At 42.4% G+C, this 17,388-nt stretch overlaps 1 protein-coding gene across 2 annotated transcripts in view; it reads right to left on the reverse strand.

Moving 5' to 3' along the window:
• HABP2 (hyaluronan binding protein 2) overlaps positions 1-17,388 on the reverse strand; it is a 42,228-nt gene that overhangs the window by 13,260 nt on the left and 11,580 nt on the right. For both annotated transcript variants that reach the window (XM_073354973.2, XM_073354972.2), the window contains exons 2-3: positions 14,801-14,840; positions 549-668 (exon numbers count right to left, since the gene is read on the reverse strand). In XM_073354973.2, the coding sequence (XP_073211074.2) occupies positions 549-668; positions 14,801-14,840 (160 nt within the window). The remainder of the gene's footprint in view (positions 1-548; positions 669-14,800; positions 14,841-17,388) is intronic.

Here is a 17,388-nt window from a genome sequence, read left to right on the forward strand (position 1 = left end):
TCTGGGAGCTCTTTAGGTTTCTGGTGTAGGCCTCAGTTCTACTTTAAACTACACCTGGTTGGCTATAGGTCCCCAGGGGCTATCCACCCGCGGAAGTGGTGCCAAGCAGCTGGCTCAAGGTACTTTCTCGCTATACTGAAGTATAGAAAATAACGTGTGACTCAGAAAAAACATTTGCTCTACATTTGGTCACAGAACATACATTCCAGGAAAGCAGCAATTACATCTCACAGTGTCTGTAGACAAATAAGCCGGGGCTTTTTGTAGTAGCAATCAGAAATGTTCTGCATGATCAGAATCCGTTCTGCGAAAGCAGGAGATAAAACACGGGCTCCTTACAAGAGGAATACAAAGGAGAACATTGCAGGCAAACCCTCCTAACTAATTCCTTTGATTCAGACATTCTGAGAGGCCGCTGGCAGATAAGGTAAGATGGGGAGTGAGACAATGAGATTTGCCACACTTAGAACTGGAATGGTGGGTTTTCCACCCCTGACACCTCCCAACATACTTTAAAAATGTTGCATTGCTAACACCTATTTTAATACCATTGTAGCCAAAGTATTCGTAGAACCAGTCGGGATATGTGAGGTATTCTTTGTCTGTGGCGGCGGTGTTCTCTTCTAGTGCAACATACTCATCGCTGTATTCATAGTAATCAGTCCTGTCTAAAGGAGCGTGGAAGGAAAGAGAGGAAAATAATATTAAAGGAAAGATAGTGTTGTAAAATATCCCTTGTCCAGGGTTGCCACTCTGCTGCACACTGGGGCCATTTGGGATGTCATGACAGCAGTTCGCATCACATATAGATCTTCCTGATCCTATAAAAGTACAAGTATTCTTTGTTAGCTTTGTAAGGCCCGTAACACATAAATGAGCTGGTCTGAGGCTATCCAATAGACGGAAGTGGTGCTCCTGCGTGCACGAGCGAGCGCACACATACAAACAGTAACATGTTCATCGCAACGTTCTGGCTACCTTTCCTTCACTGCTTCACTTGAGAGGGCTGGAGTGAATCAGAAATCTGGAGCAGGCAACAGTGCTCAGTCTTGCAGCTCCCCTAAGCGGCTAGAATTGGAAGCAGCTTCATGCCATGGTGCCCTTGAGGGGACTTTGTCCAGGATATTGTGAATCCATCCATTCACAGCATTGAAAATTTCCAGTGCCCCAATATAATTTGGATGATCCCACTGTTCTGTGGTTGTTTCGCATTTCATTGCACTATTTTATACCCTCAGGGTGGGATTCTTAGGTGCCCATCTCCCATTGAAGTCAATGGATTTAGATGTCTAAATATCTTTGTGAATCACACCTGCAGTGCCTGTAGACAGTCAGCATCTCAGATCCTATTATTCATTTGCTTCCCCGCCCCCCTTGTGACATATGACAATATCCTGGACAAACCTCATTGAAATAAGTTTAATATCTTTGTGGCCCATTGTATTAAAAATGCAGTTATTTACGTGATATTATAAGATGGCTATGAGCTTATCAGAGCAGGGACTGTCTCTTACTATTTGTAGACAAAGCACCTATTACAATAGGGCCCTGATCCCAATTAGGGCTTTTAAACACTACTGGAAGACAAATAATAATTGTTCCAATCTTAGAGGGCAGTAAGAAAGAAGAACAACGAGGAGTCCTTGTGGCACCTTAGAGACTAACAAATTTATTTGGGCATAAGTTTTCGTGGGCTAGAACCCACTTCATCGGATGCATGAAGTGAAAATACAGGAGCAGGTATAAATACATGAACGAATGGGGGTTGCTTTACCAAGTGTGAGGTCAGTCTAACAAGATAAATCAATTAACATTAGGATACCAAGGGAGGAAAAATAACTTTTGAAGCAATAAGAGAGTGGCCCATTACAGACAGTTGACAAGAAGGTGTGAGTAATAGTAGGGAGAAATTAGTATTGGGGAAGTTAAGTTTAGGTTTTGTAATGACCCAACCACTCCCAGTCTCTATTCAGGCCTAATCTGATGGTATCCAGTTTGCAAATTAATTCCAGTTCTGCAGCTTCACGTTGGATTCTGTTTTTGAAGTTTTTTTGCTGAAGAATTGCCACTTTTAGGTCTGTTATTGAGTGACCAGAGAGACTGAAGTGTTCTCCCACTGGTTTTTGAATGTTATAATTCCTGATGTCAGATTTGTGTCCATTTATTCTTTTGCATAGAGACTGTCCGGTTTGGCCAATGTACATGGCAGAGGCGCATTGCTGGCATATGATGGCATATATCACATTGGTAGATGTGCAAGTGAACGAGCCCTTGATGTTGTGGCTGATGTGGTTAAGTCTTATGATGATGTCCCTTGAATAGATATGTGGACAGAGTTGGCCCTGAGGTTTTTAGCAGGGTTTGGTTCCTGGGTTGGTGTTTTTGTTGTGTGGTGTGTAGTTGCTGGTGAGTATTTGCTTCGGGTTGGGGGGCTGTCTATAAGCGAGGACTGGCCTGTCTCCTAAGGTCTGACACATTACGCAGGTAGCAGCCTGGAGTGCACCCAAACACTGCCGGAACCAGCAGCGCTTCCAGCTTATGTTTTGCAGATGGAGAACCGATCAGCTTGGGCCATCCCATCTCTCCAGCAGGTGTCACTGCAGCCAGTTGGAGCCACTCTGATGAGTTTCAAAGGCAAAGTATGCTAATGAGCAGACTAAAATGCATATAGGGAAACTTTAAAAAAGCTCTCCCCTAGGGCTGGGCCGATGACCCTGCAGATCATGCTGTACCTTGAACTGATTATCGACTGCATTATCTTAGTTTCTTCTCCTCATTCATTTGCTTGTAGCCTTTACCTTTACTCCTTCTTTGCTTCCGAAAAAATCCACTTTTGTACAATGGGTGTTTTATATTTCATATTAAAATAGAAACATCTTCCCCCCCCCTTTCTTTTTCTATGCACCAATCTTGGTTTCTTGGGGGGTGGGAGTGGGGGGGAAGATTCACCTCATTTATCATTATGTCAAATCCAGACTCCTTTTTCCTGGCTCATTATTTCTCAGGAGCTGAGTCTCCATGTTATGAAAGTGCTGAAGGAGAGCACACCTGATTGAGGAACATAAGGATCTGGCTGGAAGCTAAAGCCATTGCCTTCAGCAAGCAAATAAAGTTTAAAGTGATGAATTTAAAAAAGGAAAACAAAAAGAACGTCTGCCCAGAGTTCAGCCTTCAAGCTGACATTGTGCAGGAGGGAAGATATTGCAGGAGTTAGATTCTTCCCTGCCCTTACCCCCAGCCTCCGTCCCCCTTTTATTATTAAATATCTTTTGGGAAAGGTGACTTTGCTTCAATAGGCATCTTTAAGTAATTGCTGCAAAGGTCTGAGTAGCCAGATCCTAGCACATACTTTATATAAAAGAAATGTATAAAAGGTCTACGCAGGGTTAATAAATGCGTAATAGATGCAATGTCCTTCTGTCATCTCTTGTCTTATACATCTTGGACTGCAACAAACTGGGTCTGGGACCATCTTTTTGTTCTGTGTTTATACAGCACCAAGCACAATAGAGGCCTGTGACATACCCAGGGTATAATCCACACTGATGAGTAGCTGAGTCACCCCTGCCCGTAACCTTGAGCGCCTTACAATGCCTTGGCACAAGACGTTCCCACTTAGGCTGCTTACAAGTAGCCTTCCAGGATGCAAGCCACAGCCTGAGTGCCTGCGTGCAACTGTAGCCTGCCAGCCACACTTGAGTTACACTCTAGCTCTCACCAGCCTGGGCTATATTGCAGGGTGACCACAACACACTCCCAATCCTGTATTTCCCCCCACAAATATATGGCCTATACTGCCCTCTACTGGACAATACAAACGTATATAAAATCTGTCATTTTATTAATAGAACTCCCACACGCGCATCTTGTTACCCCAAATGGAGTTTCCCAAATTCTTCAATTCAAACACTGAATTAGACAAAACAATAAAACACGTGTATTAACTACAAGGAGATGAATTTTAAGTGAATACACATAATGAGGCATAAAAGTCAGAAACGGTTACAAGAAAAATAAAGACAAAACAAAACTAGTGCCTAACTTAACAAACTATGTTAAATTCAAAGCAAAGTTTTTCTCACCACATGCTCTCAACAGTCTTGTTGGCCAAATTTGTTAGCTCAGGACCCCTTTGTTTGTTTAATGGCTGCTTCCTTTGTTCTTTCTCATGCAGTGAATCAATGGACAGAAAGAGAGGGAGGCAAAGGGGTGTCTGCCCCTTCTTTTGATAGTCACCCTTTTGAGAAGCATTTCCAATGGGGAAACAAGGTGACAAGCACTGGGTGTGGAAGGGAACTCCATGCCGTTTCTTTGCTAAAATTTCTTTTTGCCCCATCCCCTTTCCTGCCAAAGAATGGCCATTTAGCAAGTAATGGCCTGACAGCAGTGTTTACATCTGGTCAGATGTCAGCTTGCCCTTTGTCTCCAAAGAACTAGACACCCTGGACTTCTCTGGAAAACATACTTTTAGTCGTGATCTCAGCTTATGTTTACCGTAGACAATAAAGAGGAAGAGATGCAGATCAGAATAAGTAAAGAACAAGTTAGATCTTCTGACCCAAGGGTTCTCAACTTTTTTTTTCTGAGGCCCTCCTAACATGTTATAAAAACTCCACGGCCCACCTGTGTCACAATTGTTTTTCTGCATATAAAAGCCAGGGTCAGCATTAGCAGGGCACTTGGCCAGGGCCCCCCACCACAGGGAGCCCCACAAAGCTAAATTACTCAGGTTTCGGCTTCAGTCCCAGGTGGCGGGGCTTTAGCTTTCTGCTCTGGCCCCCAGTGAGTCTAATATCAGCCTTGCTTAGTGGACCCAGGGGGCTTCAGACACCTAACTAAGACTTGTTGTTTGAATGAATTGAAATCAGCAGGGCCTGATGCTATTCACCCAAGATGCTGGAGGAATTAGCTGAAGAAATTGCAGAGCCACTGGCAATAATATTTGCAAACTCATGGATAACAGGAGAAGTCCCAGAAGACCGAAGAAAGTTTAACATAGTGCCCATCCTTAAAAAGGTCGGGGGGGGGGAGCAGCAGGGAACTATAGACCAGTCAGTCTTGTTATATTTATAAGAAGCACACAGGATCTTTACAGGGAAGAAGGCAGCACCCCGCATTTATTGAGAATACAACAGTTAGCATATGCTTTTCAATCTCTCTCGCTCTCTCACACACACACACCCACCACGCACACAGTCCTGCTAGTTGATGTTTATAGTTACCAGTCCAGAGTCTGGATCAATCTAGTGGCCAGCCAGATTGATCACAGAGGGGAGCAGGGCTTTGTCGGTTGCGATCCAATGCTCCTGGAGTGTGGCAAGATGAACCCAAAGTCCCATGGCAAAGCACCCTGTTCTTATAGTCCTTTTTCTCTATTAAAGTCTATAGATTTTGCTGTGTCAGTTTCTGACTGGTTACTTCTTGATTGGTGTTAACATTCCAAAACACCTCTGAGAGGGTTATCCTATCCTGGTTTTGAGTTAATCAATTGTCTTTAGGGATGCCAGCCTTCACCTCAGGGTTGTCAATTTGCCCTTTCTCAATCATGGATACGCATTGATGGTTCTTTGGCATCAACAAATCCTGATAAGTGTCTTCGCTCCTCCTTTCTTGACCATCTTGTTAACAATAGACTTCACACCTTATTTTTTCCTGATGCATGCATTCCTCATTCACACAAGCAGTCTTTTACAGAGACCAAACAATCTTTTACAAGACTTTGAGAATACAAACAGTAGTATTTTATATCGAGGAAAAAGGCATTGCAAATTAAACTTTGCTAAGTTTTACAACCAATAACCAAGACAATTTACATTGAGACCCAGGCCTTCAATGTTCCTCTAATCTACTTAACATATACACAATACAGAATCCTGTCTCTTACTAACTAAACCTTAAAACAAAGAACTAAAGAGGTCCCAATTTGTAATGCATATGGGAAAACAGAATCTCATAGTCCCAGAGGGTCATTCCTTTCTGCTATTCAAATGGGGTGGCTAGCAGGATGAAATCAAATTATACATTAATTCTTCTAATGCAATTCTGAAATCCTGCCCCTACAGCCTGACTTCAATAATTACAGCCGGGAAGCTATTAGAGCAATGTATAAAACATTCAATCTGCGAATACATGGAGGATGAAGGGGTGATCACTAGCAGCCAGCATGGATTTCCCAAGAGCAAATCATGCCAAGCCAGCTTAATTTCCTTCTTTGACAGGGTAACTGGTTTGGTGGATAGGGGAAATGTGGTGGGCATAATATACCTTGATTTCAGCAAGGCTTTTGACACAGTCCCCCCTGACATTATGATAAGTAAACTGGAGAAATGCGGGCTTAGCGGAACTACCATTAGGTGGATACATAAGGGGTTAAACTACCACAAACAAAGAGTAACTATGTAAGGTGTTACACTTAGGGAAGAAAAACCAAATTCATAAATACAGAATGGGGGATAACTGGCTTGGCAGCAGCGTGCTGAGAAGGATCTGGGAGTTGTGGTGGATCACAGCCTCAACATGAGTCAGCAATGTGATACAGTTGCAAAAAAAGAAAATGCAATTTTAGGTTGCATTAACACAGGCGTAGCATGCAAGTCACAGGAGGTGATAGTGCTGCTCTACTTGGCATTGGTTAGGCCTCAGCTGGAGTAATGTCTCCAATTTTGATCAACAATGTATAGAAAGGCGACTGACAAAGATGGTCAAAAGGATGGAATGCAAGCCATATGAGCAAAGGCTGAAGGAACTGGGTATGTTTAGTTTGGAAAAGAGGAGATTAAGTGGGGACATGATAGCGGTCTTCAGATACTTGAAAGATTGTCACAAAAAGATGGAGAAAAGTTGTCTCTTGCCACAGAAGGCAGGACAAGAGGCAATGGGTTCAAAATACAGCATAGCAGATTTAGATTCAATCTCAGGAAAAACTTCCTAACTGTAAGAACAGTAGGACAATGGAACAGACTGCCTAGGAAGGTTGTGGAAGCTCCTTCACTGGGCATTTTCAAAAGGAGGCTGGCAAGCCATCTGTCTTGGATGGTTTAGACACAACAAATCCTGAATCTTGGCAGAGGGGGGTAGACTAGATAACCCTTGCAGTCCCTTCTAACCCTATGATTCTACAGTTTCACATATAATGCTGCTTCTTGCATTTTGCCGTGATATTACTGATCACCAAATTGTGAGTTTTTAAATGATATCTCACAAAACATACTCTATACAATGATTGTTACAATAGTGTGTAGGGTGTGGACACAGGGATACATTCTGTCACAGAGCCTGGTCCATGACAAGGGCTCCTAGGCACTATCATGATAAAAACAACATTACAAATAATAATGTATAACATTGTGATAGAGAGGGTTAGAAGCACCTATTGACCTGTTCCACAGTACACATCAATAACCTGAATGCGGAATGTCATCTATTAAGCTTTTTAAAAGGACCTTAACAGGTGGCAATATCATCGTCTCCTACGTTATTTAACCCTTTATAAACATTATGGCCACTCATTAACAACTGACTAACCATTTACTAATCACGTATTGACCCTTTATAAACTATTTATAGATGTGCCCTGAATATGAAGCATGGTCCCTATATTCAGCCATGCCAGGGGACAGAGGGTTTAACAGGGGACCTTTGGTGTTGGCCAGTACACAGGGTCTGGGCACCTCCCAGATGTTACAGAAGGAATCCTCCCAACACCCCTGTGAGATAGGGCAGTATCATTCCCATTTGGCACATGAGGAGCAGTGACATTAAGGCCTCAATTTTCAGAAAGACTCAGCACCCGACAGCTATGTCCAGATTTTTAAAAGGGTGCTTCATGCCCCCATTGGGAACAACAGAGAATCCTCCCCACACTGAGAGCAACTGGAGCTGCTTGGCAAAATCTGACCCTGTCCATGAGTGCAGAGCACTTTGGAATACCTGGCCGGGCACTTGTGAAAACCTGCCCCTAAGCAACTTGCCCAACATCGCCAAAGAAGACTAGCAGAGCTGGGAGAACCCAGGTCACCTAGGTCCCACTCCAATGCCTTAACTACAAGTTCATTAAATTGAAGTAACTGCTACAGATTCCCTAGAGTGTCCATCTCATCTCTCATTTACCCAACACTCTCCCAGCTACATGTGACAATAACTCCCCCCCACACCCAGATACATGACATTCCTGCATCAAAATAACATTTGTTTTCCTCTTTATCATTGCCTCAGCATTAAATAACTATTTGGCTTCCACATCTCTGATTTAAGAAGTGTTTCCATTCCATTTTTTTAATTATTCATAACAAGCCATAGGTTTAGTAAAGCAAAAGCAACAATTTTTTTTTATCTGAGCACATAATTAACGCACAAAGTCTGATACACTGGCTGATTTAAACATATTATTGAATCAGAGGGCTCGTTCTTTGTAAGTGCCGGGAAACCTTAGCACGCTTAAAAAAGCAGTGATCTGACATTTGTCACTGAAATGTGATGATTACATGAAATTAAATTAGACATCCTGCATGCAAATTTTCAAAGAATAACTTTTCTCTGTGTAGTACAACCGTTTCCCTCCCCTCCCACACACACTATAATTGATAGGCAGAGATTGACTTTTAAAGCTTCAAATCATCTTTGAGGTTTGGATGATCTTTTTAAACTGTTCAGTTTTCATCTCCAGGTTTTTTCATTGCTGAGACCAATCAATCAATTAGTGGATTTCTGATCAATATCCTCTTATTCATTAGCTTAATAGGCTCTGTTATTGAGAGAATAGCTGTCCCAACACTGGCAGTCATGCTGTTTTGATCAGTGGATCAAGCCGTGACTAATGTTCCAAGTGGAAATGGGATGTCACTTGAATGACATGGATTCCAGACGACAAACTTCCTCATAGATTTCCACCACAACTTCAGCAGCAACCACCACCCATCCGTTAAACTCTTTCTGGAATACTTCCTCACCAGCATCAACTTCCAAAATCAGCTTCTGACAACAATATACAAGAAACCCACAGATCACCACACCTACCTTCCTAGATCCAGTAACCACCCCAAAGGCACCAAGAAATCTGTAACCTACAGCCAAGCAATCAGATACCACAGAACAGGCTCCGAGGAGAAACTCCAGAATATACAACTTAACACAGTCAAAACTGCCTCCACCAAACAAGGACACTCCACCACAGAGAATTAGATCACATCATGGAACAGGCCACCCAAATACTGCAAGAGAACCTACTTCAATAGAGAAATAACACCCCTACTTTTCTCCTACCACCCCACACTGGAACCCATATGGGGTATCATCAAACAACTACAACCTCTACTCAATGGGGACTCCATCCTGAAAGAAATCTTTCCTGAACTCCCTCTTCCGTCCTTCAAACAACCCCCCAACCTTGCCAAGCTCATCATCGGAAGCAAGCTCCCCACAGACCAGGACCCACCAACTCAAAGTGGCACCAGACACTGCCAGAACAAAAGATGCACAAACTGCAGACATATCTCCACCCCCCACAACACATCTTTCAAGATCCATGGGTCCTACACAGGCCTATCATGACACGTGGTGTACCTCAACCAATGCACTAAATGCCCCAATAACAAGTAGGTGGGTGAAACCAGACAATCACTATTATCTCAAATGAACTCACACAGGAAAATGACAGAAGACAAAAAAACCCACATCACTTGTGGGTGAACACTTTTCACAAACTGATCACTCTATATCTGACCTATCAATCCTCATCCACAAAGGAAACCTGCTCAACAGTTTCAAAAGATGAACCTGGCATAGAATCATAGAATATCAGGGTTGGAAGGGAACTCAGGAGGTCATCTAGCCCAACCCCCTGCTCAAAGCGGGACCGATCCCCAACTAAATCATACCAGCCAAAGCTTTGCCAAGCCGGGCCTTAAAAACCTCTAAGGAAGGAGAATCCACAAGCTCCCTAGGTAACCCATTCCAGTGCTTCACCACCCTCCTGCTGAAAAAGTTTTTCCTAATATCCAACCTAAACTTCCCCCACTGCAAATTGAGACCATTACTCCTTGTTCTATCATCTGGTACCACTGAGAACAGTCTAGATCCATCCCCTTTAGAACTCCCTTTCAGGTAGTTGAAAGCAGCTATCAAATCCCCCCTCATTCTTCTCTTCTGCAGTCTAAATAATCCCAGTTCCCTCAGCCTCTCCTCATAAGTCATGTGTTCCACTTCCCTAATCATTTTTGTTGCTCTCTGCTGGACGTTTTCCAATTTTTTCACATCCTTCTTATAGTGTGGGGCCCAAAACTGGACAGAGTACTCCAGATGAGGCCTCACCAATGCTGAATAGAGGGGAATGATCACGTCCCTCGATCTGCCAGCAATGCTCCTACTTACACAGCCCAAATGTCATTAGCCTTCTTAGCAACCAGGGCACACTGTTGACTCATATCCAGCTTCTCATCCACTGTAACCACTTGGTCCTTTTCTGCAGAACTGCTGCGAAGCCGCTCTGTCCCTACTCTGTAGCAGTGCATGGGATTCTTCCGTCCTAAGTGTAGGACTCTGCACTTGTCCTTGTTTAGCCTCATCAGATTTCTTTTGGCCCAATCCTCTAATTTGTCTAGGTCGGTCTGTATCCTATCCCTACCCTCCAGCGTATCTACCACTCCTCCCAGTTTAGTGTCATGCTAAATTCATAACTTTTCTAGACACTAAAAGTTATGGACTGAATTGAGACACTGGATTTATGGATTATTACAACAATCTATTACCCACTAAAACCCCCACAGCTGCCTTCCCCTCCACTTCTTTTCCTCCCTCTGACTAGAGGGGTGTTAGCAGGGCCACTTAATCTTGAATGGTCCCTTGAAACATGTGTTAACTGCTTAAGCTAAACAATCTGTTCCATCTTGTATTTAGCTGTGACACTCTGAGTACATTTCTCAGCCCTGAAGAAGAGCCCTGTGTAAGCTTTAAAGCTTGTCTCTCTCACCAGCAGAAGTAGGTCCAGTAAAAGATATTACCTCATCCACCTTGTCTCTCCAATGAACTGCACGGTAACTTTGCTGGGATGTAGGTGTTGAGATGAGTGCCGGGCAAAGCCAAAGCTTATCGCAAATAAGAACCAAGGCAGCCACATGCTTATCCAAACTTTACTCAAGTTCTCAGAAACTCTTGGGACTGCTTAATTGAGCTATTGATCTACCTGGGATGGACTTTCTGTTTCCAGTTCAACTGAAAATAACATGGAAAAAGCTATTCTCCTGGAGTGAAATCCTGGCCCCATTTTAGTCAATGGCAAAATTCCAGATGGAGCCCAGACTTCACCCAGGATATTTTGGCCCTTACACATCTGATCTTGGCCGGAAGTAGCTGCAACCTTGAAAAGCAATTGCAAAAGAAATAAAAATAATTAAATTAACCACACTTTTAAATAATTCCAACATGGTGTCAATTGGGTCTGAATTTGAGTTTAACATAGAGGCTGAGGCGGGCAGGGGAGACGGGGAGGGAGGGGAAGTTCTGCTATTGAGGCCAATCCTAAAAACACTTATTGCACGGCCTAGTGTTTAATACAGTGACTAGCCCCATTGGAGTTAATGTTGATTCACTGTGGAAAGCCTTACACCCAGTATAGGATGCATGTTTGGACCCATAGGCTCTGCTTAGCACCATACAGCTAGATAGGTTTCATAGGGCCTAATCACATCAGCCACACTATCAGAGGCTCGTTCACCTGCACATCTACTAATGTGATATATGCCATCATGTGCCAGCAATGCCCCTCTACCATGTACATTGGTCAAACTGGACAGTCTCTACGTAAAAGAGTAAATGGACACAAATCAGATGTCAAGAATTATAACATTCAAAAACCAGTCGGAGAACACTTCAATCTCTCTGGTCACTCGATTTCAGACCTAAAGGTCGCAATATTACAACAACAAAAATTCAAAAAGAGACTCCAACGAGAGACTGCTGAATTGGAATTAATTTGCAAACTGGACACCATTAAATTAGGCTTGAATAAAGACTGGGAGTGGATGTGTCATTACACAAAGTAAAGCTATTTTCTCATGTTTATTTCCCCCCCTCCTGTTCCTCAGACGTTCTTGTCAACACTGGAAATGGCCCATCTTGATTATCACTATAAAAGGTTTTGGTTTTTTTTCCTCTCCTGCTGGTAATAGCTCACCTTAACTGATCACTCTCGTTACAGTGTGTATGGTAACACCCATTGTTTCATGTTCTCTATGTATATAAAATCGTCCTACTGTATTTTCCACTGAATGCATCCGATGAAGTGAGCTGTAGCCCACGAAAGCTTATGGTCATATAAATTTGCTAGTCTCTAAGGTGCCACAAATACTCCTGTTTTTTCTAGATAGGTTTGTTATTCCCTCAACTTCCAACCAACAACAAAGATCATGCTCCAAACAGAGGCACTGGTACAGGAAGACAGAAGTGGCTATGGCGCCATCTGGTTAGCTCCCAGTGTAATTCCCATCACTAAATGTCGTTATTCTGCTCAGGCCAGTTCAACCACCAACACTAATTTCCACTTCTGCTCTGGGATGATATTAGAGTCATAGAGTTTAAGGGCAGAAGGAACCACTAGATTGTCTAGTCTGACCTCCTGTATATTGCAGGCCACTAGCACCACCCAGCCCCAACACTCTAAATCCAACAACCAAAATGAGACCAAACTATTACAGCTCACAGGGGACTAGACTATTATGTGTTGCAGGAAGAGCAGAGGAGGGACCGAGGTACACCAGTGTCTGAGGCCCCTGCAGTGGTTGAGAAATAATTAAGTGAGATATACCCAGGTAATCCTGGCAAATGATCCGCATCTACATGCTGCAGAAGAAAGAAACCTACACCCCACCAGGCCACTGCCAATCTGCTTGAGGGAAAAACTCCTTCATGACCCCACACATGATGATCAGTTAGACCCTGAGAATGTGAGCAAGAACCAGCCAGTCAAGCACTGAAAGAGAGAATGCCGAGTGCCACCTCAGAGATCTGGCCCACCCTGCCTAGTGCCCCATCTTCAGCCATGGCTATTGCTGATGCTTCAGAGGGAAAACATAAAAAAACCCCTCCCAGAATACGATGATGGTGGTGGCGGGTGGGGGGGGGGGGAATCCCTTCCTGATCCCTGCTCGTGGCCAGCTGAAACCCTGGAGCATGAACTGTAGGAACATAAGACTTAAACTGGAAGTAAGCCCCAAGGCTGCTGAGCCTTGCCCTCCAGCGTCACAAGTGACCCCCATCATACAAATCACACTCATAAATTTGTCCAGCTCTCTTTTAAAACTAATTACCAGTATGTTGTTTGCCCCCCAATTTCCTATTGGGAGGCTGTTCCAGAACCTCATCCCTGTATGGTTAGAAACCTTCTTCTAATTTCCAGCCTGAATTTGTTCATGGCCAGATTATATCTGTTTGTTCTTGTGCCAACACTGCCCATTAGCTTAAATACCTCTTCACCCTCCCTGGTATTTACCTCCCTGATGTATTTATAAAGAGCAATCATATCCCTTCTCAGCCTTCTTTTTGCTAAACTAAACAAGACAAGCTCTTCCAGTCTCCTCTCATAAAATAGGCTCCCCATTCCCCTGATCATCATAATAGCTCTTCTCTGTACCTGTTCCAGTTTACATTTATGTTTCCTGAACATGGGTGACCAGAACTATGCACAGTATTCCAGATGAGGTCTTACCAGTGCCTTGTACAATGGCATTAATACTTCTGTAACTCTACTGGAAATGCCTTGCCTAATATTTCCAAGGATCACATTTGGCGTTTGCACAGGTGCATCACATTGATGGCTCATAGTCACGTCATGATCAACCCACACACCAAGGTCTCTCTCCTCCTCTGCCGCTTCCCACTGATGAGCCCCCAGCTTGTAGCAGAAATTCTTATTATTAGACCGAGTGTGACCTTGAACTTTGTACTATTGAATTTCATCCCATTTCTATCATTCCAGGCTTCAAGTTCATCCAGATATCCCGGTATAATATTCCGATCCTCCTCTGTATTGACCATGCCCCCAACTTGATATTACCAGCACATTTCATTAGCTTCTTTCTGTGCCAAAGACATTAACAGAAATATTGAATAAAATGGGTCCTAAGACCAATTCTTGAGCATGTTAAATTTTTTGCAATTAGTTTTAAAATATTTTGCTAACCCCCATGCAACTGAATGGTTTGGTAGTCCACATATTATTGCCATATAAGTAGCTCTCAGGCTGTATATCCTGATTTTCTCAAGCAGTGACGCCATTAAACTAAAGTGATGGTTATTTGTGGGATCTGAGGTGTATACCCAGAACATTATGACGAGTGAGTTTTTGTTTTATAAATTAAAGTTTTAGGCTTGTACCAAACCTTTTAGGGCAGGACCCTGTTATCACAAATAGAACACAGATTCATGGAAGTTAGAGGTGGACAATATCAGTTTGATCATATAGGCTACAATCTGTTTTACATCTTATACAATCCCAGTGAATTGGATGGTACAGGATGTAAATCAGGGCAAGATTTGACCCTGAGACCTATGCAATTAGATGGCCAAATGGTCATAGAAGCCAAATTCTGACCTCAAATGCTCACAGAAAATGACAATTAAATTGGTGTTCTGACAGAAATCACACTTGCATTGTGTGCAGCTGAAATAATACAGACCCATATGAGTAGTCCCATTGAAGTAGGTAGGATCTGAATTCAGATATGTGCCAAGAACCTTGCTGAATCAGGTCCACAATCATAATATAATGTACGGAGACCATTTTATGCAAGAAATCAGAACCACTTACCAATCTGCAAGTCAACTAGTGAAGAGAAGAGGCTGGAAAGCTGCATAGAAGACAAAGGATGGTAAATTTTTGGACTGGTAAGTTTTTGAATCCAAAACACAATAGGAGCCTAGTTTGAATGTTTTTGCAGTTTCAGTTTCCCAAGAATTCTAATGAATGAAGCTGGCACATTTTCAAAAGCACTCAGGACCCATTAGCTCCTGTGTTCTCAAAAACACTTTTGAAAATTCACACACTTTATTGAAGTGCCTAAATAGGAATTGAGCTGTAAAAGTCCAGCTACTATTATGGATCTTGAGTAGAGCTTGGAGTGAATAAGAGATTTTTTGGTTTGCTGGTAATTCCTTAAAATAATTAAATGTACAAAAAATCACTCTCTCTATATATATTCTCACACACGGTTGTTTTGGCCAAACCAAAAATGAAATTTTTGAAATTTTCAGCTCACCCAAAAGTCAGGAAAAAATTTTGTGGGGTGCAATGAACCCTTTCATTTCTATATGGAGCATTTTTCACTTAATTTTTTTAAACAAATAATATCAAAGGGAAATTTCAAAACAAACTGTGCTGAATTTTTTGGTTTTGCTTTGTTTTCAACCAAAACAATTTGGCAAATTCAGCACAAATTTGGGAAATGTTTCAGTCAACCCAATCTGCGTTTTTCAGAGAAAAAAAGGCTTTTGGCCAAAAAGTTCCACCCACTATTGTCCTGCGTACTTCAGAAAATCTTGTCTGAATTATTCAAACTGCCTGTTCCCCTACTAAGTAACTCTGCATTGTTTGTTTAACTAAACATTGCCTCTTAGAATTATAGCTGGTTCAGATGTTTGCCTGGGTCTCGATTCAGTAACCTCTGAAGTCAGTGCAAAGATCCTGTTGATCAATGGGTGAAGTTAAAGAAAACTGAATCAGCAGGACCTGAAAATCTAAGCTAGAAGGCTCAGAACAATGATAGGAGTTTGCATGGGCTTTCCAGAAATTCCCGTGTGGAAATTCCACACGTTCAACCTCTCCTGCAGAGCTCTGTCCCTTCCTCATTTGATCCCAGTCAGCATCTGAATGTGCAACAACAAATAATGGAGAAAGAAAGCTAAACAAACCTTTACCAGTTTTGGAAGTGTTTGAGTTTTAAGAGAAGGTGTGGCTGAAGAGTGTTTTATTGAATCCAAACTGGCACGAACATCCCTAGCAATGAGACACTAAATAGGCTTTAACCTGCCACCTCTTCTTGTGTTAAAACACATACAGTTCCATTATATACATGATTTTGTGGATGGGATGCGAGTATACAGAATACTTAATAGTATAGAGAAGGTAGATATCCCTATTTCACAGTACAGTAGTGGTACAAATACGCCCAAAGCAACCTCGTTTATGTATTCAAACTAGGATTCACAGAATGATTTGGAGAGTTTCGATTTTGCTTTTTTGCATTATTTACTTGGTTCATTATCTATGCTTGAGAGACAATGAACTGGTTAAATAACGCAGAAAACAACATTCTGTGAATACAAACTTGAATACGTAAACTAGTTTGTTGTGGGTGTGTTTGTGTCCCTCCGGTGTTTGAAACAGGGAGAAGAGATGCTCCAGATCCACCCACTCCATTGACTACAACAGGAACCTTAACAGAGCAAAAAGAAAAGGAGTCCTTGTGGTACCTTAGAGACTAACAAAGTACTCCTTTTCTTTTTGCAAATACAGACTAACACGGCTGCTACTCTGAAACTTAACAGAGCAGCGTTCCCCAGACCTCTCAGCAGAGCCTCCATATAGCTGCAATTAAATGAATCATCCAAGTATCTAACCAAATCATTTGCAACTAGGATGAAGCACACTCATGCAATTTTTTCAGGTCAATGACTGGGATGATGACAATTATAGGTCCATAAATGCAATACACTAGGTATATATGCATTAGGGCAGGTATAGGTTTCCCCAAGTCCCTTGCCAGAGCCCAGATACAGAGGCAATTGTACAAGCAAAATGCATCTGATCTCACCCTTTGCAAGGTAAGACAATGTACAAAATTGGGTATTGGGCTACATATTAGAGATGAGTCTAAATCAAAACCCTGAAATGGAACTAAATTCTGGTTGGCTAAATATACTAAACAAAAAGAAACAAGCAAGTAGCCAAGAATGGTACAAAGCAAAGCTACATTTACAATCCCCTTCCCTCAAAAGTAAGAATATTTCCCATTCGTTAGAGATGTCTCTCTGCACTTAACCCAAATTCCCCACCTTGTCGGATTCCATCATGCACGGCATTATCTGTCCAATTGGGACTGCAAATCACTGTTTGTGGGGCACCTCGTCTGAGACAGCAAAGACTTGAAGCAGATGCTTAACATTAAGCTTGATCCTGGACTAAGGCCTCTAGGTGCTGCTGCAATACAGACATTACTCCTAGTACTAAGGAATTAATTTGTGGAGAGCCATATGGATTTCTAGAGGACTTTTCCATAAAGGGGGTATGTCTAAGGCTTTCTCTACACTAGAAAGGGGTTTGCCAGGAGAAATATACCAGTATAACGATTCTGGCAAACCCTCCTAGTGGGCATCTAGTTTATTCTGGCAATATAGCTT

This window comes from Lepidochelys kempii, chromosome 7, assembly GCF_965140285.1.
Source record: "Lepidochelys kempii isolate rLepKem1 chromosome 7, rLepKem1.hap1, whole genome shotgun sequence".
Lineage (NCBI taxonomy): Eukaryota > Metazoa > Chordata > Testudines > Cheloniidae > Lepidochelys > Lepidochelys kempii.